General features: G+C 56.8%; 1 protein-coding gene across 1 annotated transcript in view; it reads left to right on the top strand.

Annotated features, from left to right (window-relative positions):
* COL23A1 (collagen type XXIII alpha 1 chain) overlaps nucleotides 1-13,755 on the top strand; it is a 307,671-nt gene that overhangs the window by 256,459 nt on the left and 37,457 nt on the right. The window contains exons 4-5 of the mRNA XM_069472066.1: nucleotides 2,391-2,398; nucleotides 3,998-4,024. Coding sequence (XP_069328167.1) covers nucleotides 2,391-2,398; nucleotides 3,998-4,024 — 35 coding nt within the window. The remainder of the gene's footprint in view (nucleotides 1-2,390; nucleotides 2,399-3,997; nucleotides 4,025-13,755) is intronic.

The following is a 13,755-nucleotide window of genomic DNA, read 5'->3' as shown; positions in this document are numbered from 1 at the left end:
GTGCAGGGGCAGGGGCAGGCACAGGTGCGAGTGCAGGTGGGGGGCAGGGGCAGGGGCAGGCACAGGTGCGGGTGCAGGTTGGGGGCAAGGGCAGGTAGGCACAGGTGCGGGTGCAGGTGGGGTGCAGGGGCAGGGGCAGGCACAGGTGCGGGTGCAGGTGGGGTGCAGGGGCAGGGGCAGGGGCAGGGGCAGGCACAGGTGCGAGTGCAGGTGGGGGGCAAGGGCAGGGGCAGGCACAGGTGTGGGTGCAGGTGGGGTGCAGGGGCAGGGGTAGGCATAGGTGCGGGTGCAGGTGGGGTGCAGGGGCAGGGGCAGGGGCAGGGGCAGGCACAGGTGCGAGTGCAGGTGGGGGGCAAGGGCAGGGGCAGGCACAGGTGCGGGTGCAGGTGGGTTGCAGGGGCAGGGGCAGGCACAGGTGCGGGTGCAGGTGGGGTGCAGGGGCAGGGGCAGGGGCAGGGGCAGGCACAGGTGCTAGTGCAGGTGGGGGGCAAGGGCAGGGGCAGGCACAGGTGTGGGTGCAGGTGGGGTGCAGGGGCAGGGGTAGGCACAGGTGCGGGTGCAGGTGAGGGGCAGGGGCAGGGGCAGGCACAGGTGCGGGTGCAGGAGGGGTGCAGGGGCAGGGGCAGGCACAGGTGTTGATGCAGGTAGGGTGCAGGTACAGGCACACCGGACTAGCCCAGGAAAGGTGATGATGAATCTGTTTGTTTTCTTTGCAAAGTATCATAGGAATCAAGGTCCTTGGCTAAAAGTCAGCTGTGCGGGGTGTCCCAGGTCGCCAGCACCCTGCTCTGTGCCCTAGTCTCGTGTAGTCAGGAAACCACAGTCCCCGTGTCACCATTCCTGCGTATGAGTACCTCAGTTTTTCAAGCCAAAAATCCTTGTCATCTCTTTCCTCCCCCAGGTCCGTCTCCCCCACCATTAGATCAGTCAACAATCTCTGTCTCTCTTCTCTGGCCAGCGTCTCCTGACCCTCACATCTCCCATTGCCACGCCAGTGCCCCCACCCAGGCTGCCGGCACCTGCCTGGAGACACCTGCAGCGCATCTCCAAGGCCCCTCTGGCCCCCTCCATGCAGTGACTGCCACCGCCCTCAGGACCCAGCCCTCCAGATCTTAACGTGAAACAAGGCCCTGCGCTTGGCTGGCCCTGCCTTCTCCCGGGCCCTCCCGCCACTTCTCCTAGCTGCTCAAAAGCCCATGACCTTGGCAGCCCTGAGCCTTTCACCTCTGCAGCGTTCCTCCCCAGACAATCAGTTCTCCTCCCCTGCCGCGGCCTTGGCCTCTCCTCCCTTCCGGAGTCGGCCCAGCCTCAGGACTGGTCAGGTCCCTCGTGATGCGCCTGCGGCGTCCTGTGCCTCCCCCGGTGTGGTTGTTGTCCTCGGCGTCCATCTGCTTAGTGGACATTCTGAGTCGGGTTTTGCTGCCTGTGCTCACTACTGGGTCCCCTGACCTGCTCCTGGCTCCCGGCTCGCAGTTGACAGCCCATAAACACCCACTGGCCGACTGGCCGCTGAGTGCTGCCTCCCGGGCCAGCCTCATCCTCCAGAGTGAGGCTTGGGTCTGATGGGGCGGAGCAGGCAGCGGCATGGCCTAGGCAAAGTGCACCTGGGTGGCAGAGTTGGGAGACCCCCTTCCAGGGTGAGCTCCACCCCTGACCATCAACGTGGCCTTGGACAAGCCCCTCCTCCCTGTGCCTCTGTGCTGTCAGCTGCCGAAGGGAGATGTTCGTCATCCCTCTCACAAAAGGTTGTTGGCAAGTCAAATGCAATAACGGATAATGCAACATACTTTGCAAACTGCAAGGTGCAGCCCCTGTGGGTTTCTTGCAAGTGTTCTCCGTGAGCCCTGGTCTGGTGGGACAGTCTCAGCGGCAGCACCAGCCCGTGCCTCCAGACTGGCCCCTGCCACTTCCCGTGCACACCTAACCCCAGGCTGGGCCTCGCCACCCCCACGTCTGCTCAGGCGCACACATCTGCGTGCCCTCACTTGCGTTCTTCCCTCTGCCCAAAATGCTTGCTCCCCTGCGTCTCTCCACATCAGTGGAAACGAACCCACCCCTGCTGAGCACCAGGACTTGTTCTTCAAGCAGGAACAAGGTCTGAGTCCTACTTGAGTTGTGAGAACCCAAAATGGGTGAGCGCCAAGCAGCCTCATGAAATGAGTGCATGAGCCAGTACACGTGGGACTGTCACTGCCATTCCCATGGCCCCGGCCCCTCCTCCTTCTCTACCCATGGCTTTGGGACTGACACTTATTTGCAAGGCTGTGGCAGGAAACAGCCATGACAACATCAAGTCCTTGTGAGAAGAGGTGGCCAGTAGCTGTAGGACAGTCAAGGGGACCCTCTCTCCCTTCCACACTGACTGTGGCTTCTCTGCTTGTGTTTTACAGGTCCTCCAGTAAGTGTCCTGGACTGTGCTCTCTGCTCCTGAAAGATAAGACATTTGGTATTTTCTCTGTGGTGCTTCCATGAAAATAATTTTTCGTTAGAGGGGTGTGTCCTTAAAAAACAATCAGTCCTAGACACCAGGGGCCATATTATTTTTTAATGTGTAGGTGAATGCAAGCAGTGAATTCCACGGGCTTGACTTTCTCTGAAACATTTTGTGACCGTTTTCGTTCCAAGAGAGCTGGCCCGAGCCTGGCTGTGCCTCACCAGGACTTTGGCTCAACTTGGTGGGCAGGATGCAAGCATCATGCCCATGGTTTTGAAATGCTCTGTGGCAATTGATATTTTCAAATGCTTTTGTCTCACATATGTTGGCAGAAAGGGCTCTTGTTCCAGGAATAAGTTGGGCTTGATCAACAGACCCTGGGGCCATTTTTCTTGTTTGCCAGAGGACAGATTGGACAGCTGAGACCTTGTGAGCACAGCTGGCTGGTGAGGGGTGTGCGATGGAGCAGAGGGAAAGTGTCGATGCCTTTGCAAAGGGTGTGAGGGAAGCCCTGAGCAGCTCCCCTGAACGTCCCTTGGCCAGCAGAGGCAGCTTTGAATGCGGGGGGTTTCAAGTGGCCCTGGAAATCCCATTCATTCTCCAGGGCACAGGGTCCGCCTGCCTTTAATTCATCTTGGCAGTTTTTCAGGGCCCAAAAAATCCCCGAATCCATTCAAGAAAGCACATTGACAGTTGGCCTGGGCCAAAACCAACTTTCTCAAGAAATTCCTTTCAGATGAGCCATTATATTTTTGACTTCCACTTACCATGATTCATTTCCCGATTAGTACCTTCCAGAATCTGGGCTGCTTGATGCATGGAGCCCCACACAGAGCCAAAAAGCAAGCCAACAAAAATGTGTAGATTTATTGGCCACAGCAATGCTTCGCAGCTCAGCTATTTCTGACTGTGCCTTGGAGGCAGCCCGTGCGGACTTGCTGGAGTGCGTAACACAGAGGGCTATCGAGTGATTTTTTTTTTTTTAACTTGACTGTTAAAATGTTAAGGGTATTAAACAAATGCAGACATTCGCAAGCTGCAACCTGAAAGAGGCGTAAGGGGAAGACAGCTGCCCACGCGTGGGGCAGGGCTGGGCCAGTGCTCCCAACAGGCCTGACCCACGTCAGGGGCCCTGACGCATCCAGCAGCATTGAGTGTCCCCTTGGCCCCAGCTTCTAAGGCTCTTTCCCAGTCCACCGTCCCAGTGACAACCGGGAAGGAAAGAGCATCTTCCCCCAGCCCCTGTGCGGGCCCAGCTTAGGGAACATTTCAGTTCCTGGTCCGATCCTGTCCCCACGTGGTGTGTGCCTGCGCCCCGGCCACCCCGGCCACGGGGGTCGGACAGCGTGGCTGTGTGCCTGGGGCCCTCCAGCCCGGCCCTCGGAGGCAGGAAAGGGAGCTCCGCGCCCAGACCCCCCACAGCGCTGGTGTTGTCCCAACCAGCAGCCTCTGCTGCAGACCACGCAGCACGTGGGGGTCCCCGGGGCCCTGACTGAGTTCTAAGTGTTGCCATATGGTTTTCTGCCGAAAGTCTGATTATTAATGACGTATTAATTACCACAGGGGCAATCAGGACGAGATGGCTACCCGGTAATTTGTCGTTTATTTTTTGCTGTCTTTGCCCTTTTCTCTGACGCTGCCATTCTCCCCTGAGCCTTGATCTCCTTGTCTGCGCTCCTGCTTGCTCTGCTCCCGGGCTTTCCGCGGAGGGCTGCGCGCAAGCTCCCTGGACACACAGGCCGCCCGCGAGGCAAAGCAAAGAGGCTTCCAGGCCACACTGCCACCTGCAGGCTTCCCACCTGCGCCGGCAGAGCAGAGGGCCGGCCCTGGGCTGTGGGGGGCCTGCTGGGCAGGCTGGGTCTCATCCCCGTGGGCACCTCATCCCCTGTCCCAGCCACCATGTCACGTCACCACTCAGGACCCGGAGATTGGCTGGCTCTAGTCTGGCCTTTGTGGTGTCAACCTTTCACGGATCTTTTCCAATTTAACCAAAAGTTAGTTCACACGTGCGGCAGATGTCCCTAGCCCAGGCCAGGCGAGTGCCACGTTAGTGCCAGGATATGACGTGGCTGTGCCAGCAGCACCTGGAAGCCCTGGGGCGGCAGGAAGAGCAGGCTGATGCAGGGTGGGAGCGTGATGCAGGGAGGGAGATGCTGAGTCCGGGGCCTGTCCTGCGACCAGCGCCCCCAGAGGCGGAGGGTAGGAGGCCAGCCCTGACCAACAGGGAGGCCTGGGCTCGGATCCCAGCTGCTGCCACCTGGCTGGGCGGCCCTGGAAAAGGCGCTCGCCCTCTCTGAGCTTCAGTCTCCTCCTCTGTGAAGCAGGGGGTGATGAAGACCTCCCCCACAGCGTCGGAATCAGGACTAAATGAGGCTGAGGAGGTGAGGGCTGCATAGAAAGCACAAAACGTGTCCCGAGCCCGGCCCTGCAGGACGTGGAGGGCTCGCACCTCGTGCAGCTGCCCCGGCAGCGGGCAGCCCGGCCTCTCAGACCGGAGACGCCGGCTTGCGAGCCGTAGAAATGAAATGTGAAAACAGCCATGGCCACCTTCATCCCGGGGGCACGCTGGGCCAGGGCCCCCCCGCCCCCCCCGCCCTCGTGTCCCTGCTGAGGCAGGACTCAGGCTCCTGACTTCTGGACAGGGGGCCGGGGGCTCGGGCACCCGCAGTCTTGGGGAACCGCTGGAAAGTTCAGCCTTGCGCCTCAGGACTGTGGCTTTGCCAGCTCGGAGAACTGGGAACTTTCTAGCAGAGCTGCTCCTGGCATGGCGTCGTTGTTAACTTTTACCCCCAGAGTTGCTCTTTTCCATATTTTTGTGGGTCCAGAGGGGAGTGGGTGGTGAATGGGTGAGAGGCTTTCTCCCCTCGTCCGCCATTGCTGTGTCCTCGGTGACCCAGGAGTCCTCGCCCCCGGCGAGGGCAGGGTGGGCTCTCAGATGCCAGGAGCCTGGCTCCCTCCCAGGACCCGGGGAGAGGGGGATGGTGCTGTGGGCGACAGGGCAAGGCAGGTGTGGGGCATGGTGTTAGGTAACGAGTTGATTCTCACCTTTGTCACTCGGCCCCCGGCTGAGCGCAGCTCACTGCGGGTCAGAGCAGACCGTGGCTGCTCCTGCAGGTGTCACGGGCCTGTTGGGGAATCAGATGTGAAGTCGTTGTGCGTTTGGCCTTCAGCCCCTCGCGCCTGAGCCTGGCCCCGGGAAGGGCTCTGCGAGAGCTGAGGTGAGGAACGGGGCTGTCCAGCAGGCACAGAGCAGGGAGCTTTCCAGGAGGGAATTGGCTTAGGGTCCAGCGAGCCTTCCCACTCCCTGAGTGTGGGCAGCTCTGGCAGCCAGCGCCCTGGTCCAAAAACAGCTGCCTGGTCACTGGGAAGCCCCAAGCAGGCTGGGCCTGTGAGGGGTGAGGGGACCCTGTCAGTCTCTGGGAAGCTGGTGTCCCAGCCCTCGACTGCCGCCTTCCTGAGGTCATCCAGCCCCAACTTACAAGCAGACCCTGGCCTCTGTGCAGACGTGGGCATCTTCCCTGGCTGGGCTGGCCCACTGCGGGGCTCTGGGCATTCGTGTCACCGGCACCAAGAGCAGGCCACTCACCAGCAGTGTGCCTCCAGGTCCCTGGTTCCGGCAGTGCCATTCAGGGTGAGGCTGCTACCCTGCTTGGCTTCCCCCACAGGGAACAGCAGCCCCATGCAGGGAGGGGAAGGACTTCTATAGGCTCCTGGGACCTGTGTGTTTGGAGCCGAAATTCCCATCTCTTGGCCTGTGGAGGACAGGAGGGCTCTACCAGGCTCTCAGCGCAGAGAGTGTTTGCAGACAGCTCCGTGCAGCCCTCCCAAAGGTCAGGGCGACTGCCTAGCGCTGAGGGCTCGGGGCCACCCGAGAGGCAGCTCGCATGGAGGATCACCATGGGCTTCGAGTCAGTCACTGTGTGGACTAGCCAGGCCAGGACCTGGGGCGATCACACCTACTGAGTCAGGAATTAAATGAGGTGTCACACGGGGAACGCCCACCCCACCCCCCGCCCCGGTCCACTCCAAGATGTGGCAGCCCCTCCATGAATGTCACTACCTTTCCTCATTGCTGAAAGCCTCAAGAGAAGGAAAGATAGGTTTGAGAAATCATTGCAATCTACTTAACATACATTTGCAATATTTGGACAGAAGAACGACTTTGAGAATGGTTGCTTTAGAAAAGGGAGTTTTTCCTGCAGCTTAGTAAACTCCAGGACCAGCCTGGGAGGATTACTTTTCTCCTTGTGCCAGAACCTTCTCTCTTCCTAAGGCAGTGAGGGCAAGAAGAGAGCCGGTGTGGCCGAGACTGTGTCCATGTCAGCTGCGTTTTCTGGATTAACTCAGGCTGCCCCTCAGCTAAACCAGGTCCATATGTGGACCCGACAGGAGTGGCTGGAGGACACAGGGCACAGAGCCCCCCTCCCCTGTGGGGTAGGCTGTGCACTCCAGGTGGTCAGAGCTAACGAGAACTCTGGGATCACCTTGGCCGTGCTGGCCTTGTACAGAGGCCACCTGTCCTCTCTGCTCCCAAGGGCTCCTTCACAGCACTCTTCTGCTGACAGCAAAAGCATGCCTGTCGTAAACCGTTCAGACAGCAGAGAGGAGCACAGAGAGAAAAATGCATTCATCCAGAATTCTACCACCCACAGATAAGACCTCTCAATATTTTACTGGTTGTTTTTCTAGTATTTTTATATTCAAATTTGTTTTTATATTTATTGTTATAAAAATGGGATTACATTGGACATACTTTTTTTAGCCCATTTTTTTCACTTACTATATTATGAGACTTTTCCACACTGTTAAAATCCCTTATAGAATGTAACGGCTACATAGCATTTGATCATATTTAATACATATAATTTATCTAACCAGTCTCCAAGTTATATCATTTATATTGACAATTTTTCACCCTTATGGTCAACATCCTGGGAAGAAGTGTAGGCTTATTGCCATGATTATCTCAGAATAGCTAAGTAGACATCGAAATGCTGCACCTGAGGGTCTGACGTGTCTCCGGCTTCGGCGTGTCCTGCCAGCCTGCCCTCCAGCGGCGATGCTGACTGACTTCCCACCAACAGTGAACGAATGTTGCGTTTTTCTCCAAACCCTGGCCCACTGTGGGTATTATCATACCTTTAAATCTATGCCAATGTAAGTTTTAAAATGTATGTGTATGTGTATATATATATTGTAAAGTTTTTGGATGGTCGGCACCAGAGAAAGAAAGGCGAGCAGAGTGGAAAGGGGCAAGCAACGAGGCTTTATTTGAGCGCTCCCGGGCGAGGTTCACGGGTCCCGAGAGAGGCCTGAGAAGTCGCGTCGCTCAGAAGTTTTGAGTGGGCTCATATATGTTTTTAGAGCTGGGGGTTTCTTTGGCGCGAAGAGTTATGGCGTGAAGAGTGGGGAATTTTCCGTTGCGGTTTTAGGGCGAGTATTGAGAAATGGAAAGGGCTGGTGGTATGTGTGGCTCCAGGAACCGAAACTTCTCTTACCTGGGTGAACATCCAGGTGTGGTTATTCCTTAACTTAGCTGGGCCTAGCAGTTACTTTTGGCGGGCCTTGTGGACTTCTTTTTCTTTCTTTAGGGAGGGTAGGGGTGCCTGCCACCAGCCTTACATATATGTGTATTGTTTTAATTTATGGTGTATTTTAATTAGAAGTATAAAGATTAAACTAGTTTGATAGGGAGGTTGTGTAATCCTGACTGCCACCTGGTGGCAGAGGTTGGAATTGTAGGCATAGAGTTAAAGAGGAAGTCGCCGAAGGAGTGCTTTCAGATCCCAACGCGTTCAGGCCCAGCAGACATCACGGAATCAGTAGCACAGGAAGAATTATGATCTCAGAACACTGTGAATCAAAGCTTGGACCTAGACAGGAACACTGGACATGGCACTCTTGCATTTTTGGGTAGTAATTAGCATTTGTATTAAGTGATTTTGTCATCTCATAAATAGAAGGCTTGACTCTGTTCAACACATCTGGATGGTGTCACACCCTGTGCTGGGCACTGGGGTGGCACAAAGATGGATCACGCCCCATCACAGTCTTTGGAGAGCCACGATGGGGGGGACTTTGCTATGGGAGAGGGAGGAATGAATAATTAGGAATTCAGTGTGATATTCCTGGAGGTATCTTGTCTATCACAACCCCTTTTTTCCTCTCTAAATTGGGCTTCTGTCTAAGATGAAAAGATCTGCCTCTCACGCAGGGCTTAATCTTGCCTATACCTTGACTTTTGCACAGAGAACATTAGATTTTCTCATCATCTATTTACAACATCAGAATTTTTGCTTTTCCTCTTCTTTGGTATTTTGATTTTCTTAACTATTGAGCTTTAGGGCCTTTCTGGTTTTTTTTACACATTCTGAAGGCAAGGAGTGTGCCTAAAAGAGAATAAAGCAGGGTTGTAATGACTGCTGCTAGCTGGTTGGATGAATGGGTTGGATTAAATAATCAGAAAGCTCTTGGGGAAACTGACATTTGAACTGAGGCTTAAATGATGAAAAAGGTGCAGAGATCTTGAAGAAGATGTGTTCCCATCATGGAAAGAGCAAGTGCATAGTCAGGAAGTTAGAGTAAGCTTTATGTGTCCAGATACATGCAAGTCCAATGTGGCAGGAGTAAGTGAGCAAGTGATGGAGAAATGGTAGAAGGTGAAGCCAAAGAGGTCTCCCAGGGCTGCACCGAGGGAACCTTGTAGGCCACAGGGAGAGGCTGATGTGGGGGAGGTGAGTGGAACGTGGCTCTGTGTTTACAGAAACCAGTTGTCCCCAGAGACAGACTGCCAAGGGGTCTGAGATTCCCCCTCCCTATGCTTCCTTTGGAACAGAGAAGAAAGGACTGTCACCTTTGATGCCCCAAAGTCCTTCTAACCTGCCAGGGAAGCAAGTGCAAATATTGAGTGCTGGCTGGGTGCACGCTCACACATGCTATCTCACCATGGAAGGCCAATGGTCTTGGCCCTACTTGACAGATGAGGAATCTAAGCTCAGAGAGTGACGGGACTCGGCTGAGACACTGCCTGCCTGCATGCCAAGGCCCAGATTAGCTCCCAGGCTGTGGGATCTTGCTCTATCACGCCAGCCAGCCAGCCCAGCAGGGAGCTGGTTGCAGCAGCGAGGCTGGGGCTTGAGCACTGTGTGTTGGTGGGAGGGTTTTTCTCCTCTTAGCAGCCAGAGAAATAGATCATTAGAGCAAATGTTTGGTTTCTCCAGCTCATCGCTGTTTTTGTCCAGCCTGGAGCTCTCTTCCTAATACTGCATTCTCCCTCCATTAGCAAATTGTTAAGACATTTTTCTGCTTTCAGAAACAAAAACTCAACTCGAATACAGTAGTCCATTTCTCCATTTCACCTTCTCTCCCGTTCCTCCTGTGTACCTCTGTGTCTTTGCCATCATGAGAAGTTAGGAAGAGAAACGCCCCCTCACGAGGAAATGTCCAGTTCCCTCTTGTTGCCCAGGTGCTGTCCCTGTCGAAGAGCAGCTGAACGGAGCAGGGTACAGCCGGGGGACCGCCAGCCCGGACCAGTATGAGCACAGTCTGCCTGCCCCTTGGCGAGTCTGTGCTTCTGTGTCCACATTTGCAAAGTGTGAGGCTCAGCCTGGATGAAAACATTAGAGACTGGATGATGCAGCACTTTACAGTGTCAAAGGCATCCCACCCTGCGCGTCGTGGTCCGTGCCCATCCTGCGGGTGGAGAAACTGAAGCGGAAGGCAGCCAGACCCCACAGTGGCAAGCACCGCTGAGAACTCCCCAGGGCCCTGCCCTCCGTGACTGTCTGCCCTTCTCTTAATACCTCGCTGAACTCTGGCCTGTGGGTGGCGCCAGTTCCAAAGGCCTGTGCTAATTCGGGCAAATGACTCTGTTCCCCATGCACAAAATAGAGGTCAGGTCTCTATCTCACGAACATGCTATTCTCGGGAAGGAGATGGGTCTGTGGGGCCTTTGGAACCACATGTCCCACTCAGCAGGTGCCCCTAAGTCCCCACTGACTTGTCTCTGAGTGGCTTACCCTGCTGTCTGGGCCTCACCACCTGTCACCCACTCATCCTGCCCACTGTGCCCCAGTTGAGCATGAAAATCTCCCGCACAGAGATCCTTACAGGACGGGGGTAGAGCTTTAATACATACAGACAGGGCTTTGGGCCCTGCAGGAAGGAATGGCTGGCTCTGCCTGGGACCAGGGGAGGCCCCAGACAAGAGGGACATTTGAGATGTATTGAGGGACGAGTAGGAGCTCAGCAGAAGGACAAGGGGGGAAGGCAGTCTGTGCAGCACAAGCACAGGCACTCTGAGTGCCACACGCAGGCATGTGGGGCAGGAGGTGAGATGTGGTCCCATGGGCTGGGGACCGTGAACCTGAGGGTGTGCAGGAAAGGAGGGAGGGGGTGCCGACTGGCCCAGAGAGTGGAAAGCACCCCTCACCCACCCGGCAGAAGAGTTTGGGGGCCACGGAAGCCCCTGAATGACTTAGACAGATCTGTATATTGAAAAGGCCTCCCTGGCTACAGGGCAGAGACTGGAGGAAGAGGGTCCAGGTGGGAGGTGGTTGCAATAATTTGCTGATGAAGCCTGAGTCAAGAATCGAGAGGTGAGAGCTGGCGGGAGCTGCAGGCCGGCTCCGACAGAAGCAAAGCCGCTCACACCGGCCCCTCCCAGGCCACGGAGCACCGTGTCCAGGTCCCATCTGGCTAAATCCTGGGAGTCATGGGGGCAGGGGCTGCGCCATGTCTCCAGCGTCGGTCCTGGGAGCATCGACAGCCGGGCCCAGGGGACAGCGTGAGCTCCGGGCTGAGTGTGGTCTGTAAGGCAGGGCCTCAGCCCGGGACCAACTTTGAAATGAATAAGTCAGCTGGACTGTGTGGAATTAGTCAAATGAGCAAAAAGGCCACAGTGCGCCACACAGTCATACGCTTGCTTGCACTCTTGTTCAGAAACAGCTTTGATTGTAAAAATGCAATTAGTTAAATAATTCATCTGTAGTATCCCAAATGTTGGAGATTTCAACATCAGCCATCTCATTTTCATGTGACCCCTACAGCACCGCCCCCCCCCATTCCCGCAGCGCAGGCACGGATGACAGCAGACTTTCCGCGTCCTCATCGTGGCCCCAGACTGGAACCTCAGGGAGGTGCGGCCATGCGGGAAAGGGCCACCACGCTGGACTTCGTCCCCGGGGCCCTGAGCCAGTACACAGCAGGGGCTTCTTCAGTCCGACCCCTCATCTTGGCCCAGCACTGTGTCCCCATTGTCCCCATGAGTGTCCCATGGGGCAGCCAAGGGATAGGAGGCAGCCACACCCAGTCAGGGAGGCCTGAGCTGCTCCTGCTCTGGGCTCCCAGATGCCTGCTTCGCCCTCGGCAGCTGTCTGAGTGCTCCTGGCAGCGGTCCGGCTGCCTCCTGTCCCCACGCAGCTCCAGGGATCACTCAGCAGGGGGCGGGCCTGCGCTTTGTTGGCTTGCCTGTGCTGACGGCACGTTTGCAGAGTGCTTGCTGTCCAGAACCTCTTCCTGCCCCTCGGGCCGCAGAGCACTCTGGCAGCATCCTCGCAGCGTTGCGTGGAAGAACAGGCTCACAGACTGCACATGGTCTGGCCAAGGTCACTGAGCCAAGCCCAGGTGTTCACAGTAAATAGACTTGAGAAAACGCAGTTATTTGTGTTTGAAGCTGCTCTACCCAGCTTCTCCTGAAACCAGGGACTGGCCCTGAGTCCGGCCTGTGCAATGGAGACAGATTGGGCCCGGGGCTCTGCAGACCGGGTGACCTCAGGCTCTTCCCCAACCCCTCCCAGCCTTCAGCCATTGGGGGAGCCAGGCAGATGGACCCCGCGAGAGCCCCGGTGCTGCGCACACAGTCTGGGTTCAGGGACAGTTCCTACCGCCAGGATGGTCACTGACCACGGCAGGGGAAGTCCGTGAGGCTGAAGGGTCCCCTTTAGGGCCAGCGTCCTGGCTGATCGCCCAGGCCGTGGCGCGAGGGCAGGAGTCAGGGCTGGAGTCAGCCTCGGCAGGGCGGGAGCGCCCTCTAGTGCTCCCAGGCCGGCCACCACAGCCTGGGGGACATGGGACATGCATTCAGAGTCATTCCCTCGACAGTGGGTTAATTCAACAAATATTTATCGTGTTCTCACTATGTATGAGACACTTTGGCATCTTGGATAAAGTAGCAAGAAATACACCCAGGGGCCCCTGGCCCCTTGAAGCCTGTGGCTGAGTGGGAGAGAATCAAAACTGGGGCAGATCCAGCCTGACCATGTGTCGTGCTCAGGGCCGCGAAGGCGAGGTCGCTGTGAGCACCTGTGACCCAGGCCTGCCTGCTGGGGGTCAGGGGGCACAGGTCCAAGGAAGGGAGATGTGGTCGAGGTCAGAAGGCCACGTATGTGCTGGTAAGTGCGGAGCTTTTGGTGAACATCCAGACAGAGGGAACCCCAGGAAGAGCCAGGCTGGTAAGTGTGGGGGAGGGGAGGCTGGTGGCCCTGGAGCATCCAGCCTCGTCTAGGAGTTGGCTGCCGCCCCTCCCCACTAGGGTTCTACACCAGGCGGGTAGACAGAGAGGGGTCTACAGCCCCACCCAGCCCAGCCAAGGCACCTCCCTTGGGCTGGAGCCTGAGGCCCCATCTTCCTGGCCATGTGGAGGTTCTGAGCACAGTTGAGCCAGGCACCACAGGTGGAGAGTCTAACCTGGAAAGTGCTGGGCTTAAACAAAAACTGCAAACCCACCAGCCTGCCCAGGAAGCAGTAAGCTCCCTGTCCCTGGAGGTGTGCAAGCCAAGGCTACACACCCACTTGTCAGGAGGGGTGTCTGAGGAGAGACCAGCCCAGTGGTCATCTCCCATAGCAAGGATGGGTTGCTGCACCTATGGGGCCTCCCTCTGGCCCACTCAAACCCAAACCATGGGACTGGACGGCACAGCCCAGCATCAAGGAACCTAGAAGATTCATAGACATCCCTCGGAGCCAGGCCCATGGTGGGCACTGGGGCCTTGGGGACAGTCTCCGTGGGAGGAGAGGTAACAGGAAGACAGAACAATGAGGATGTGCCGCGTGAGCCTGGAAGGGGGTGCTTGGGAGGCAGAGGTCCTCTGGAAGGCCAAGCCCTGGGCGGCTCTGCCCCGAGGGCAGTGGGTGAGGGTGTGCCGGGTGCAGCCAGTGCCAGAGGAGGTGGTCAGGCAGGAAGCACATGGGTTTCGAACACAAGGTTCAGGCTGGTGTCCCGGCCAGTCTGGCCTTGCCTGGTCGCTCCAAGCCTCACTTGCTCATCTCTAAAATGGGGACGATGAGAGTACTTGCCTGACGGGGCCGTGGTCAGGGTTGGC

The sequence above is a fragment of the Eulemur rufifrons genome, chromosome 7 (assembly GCF_041146395.1).
Source record: "Eulemur rufifrons isolate Redbay chromosome 7, OSU_ERuf_1, whole genome shotgun sequence".
Taxonomy (NCBI): domain Eukaryota; kingdom Metazoa; phylum Chordata; class Mammalia; order Primates; family Lemuridae; genus Eulemur; species Eulemur rufifrons.
Note: the sequence above shows the minus strand (reverse complement) of the source record. Positions and strands in the feature narration are given on the sequence as shown.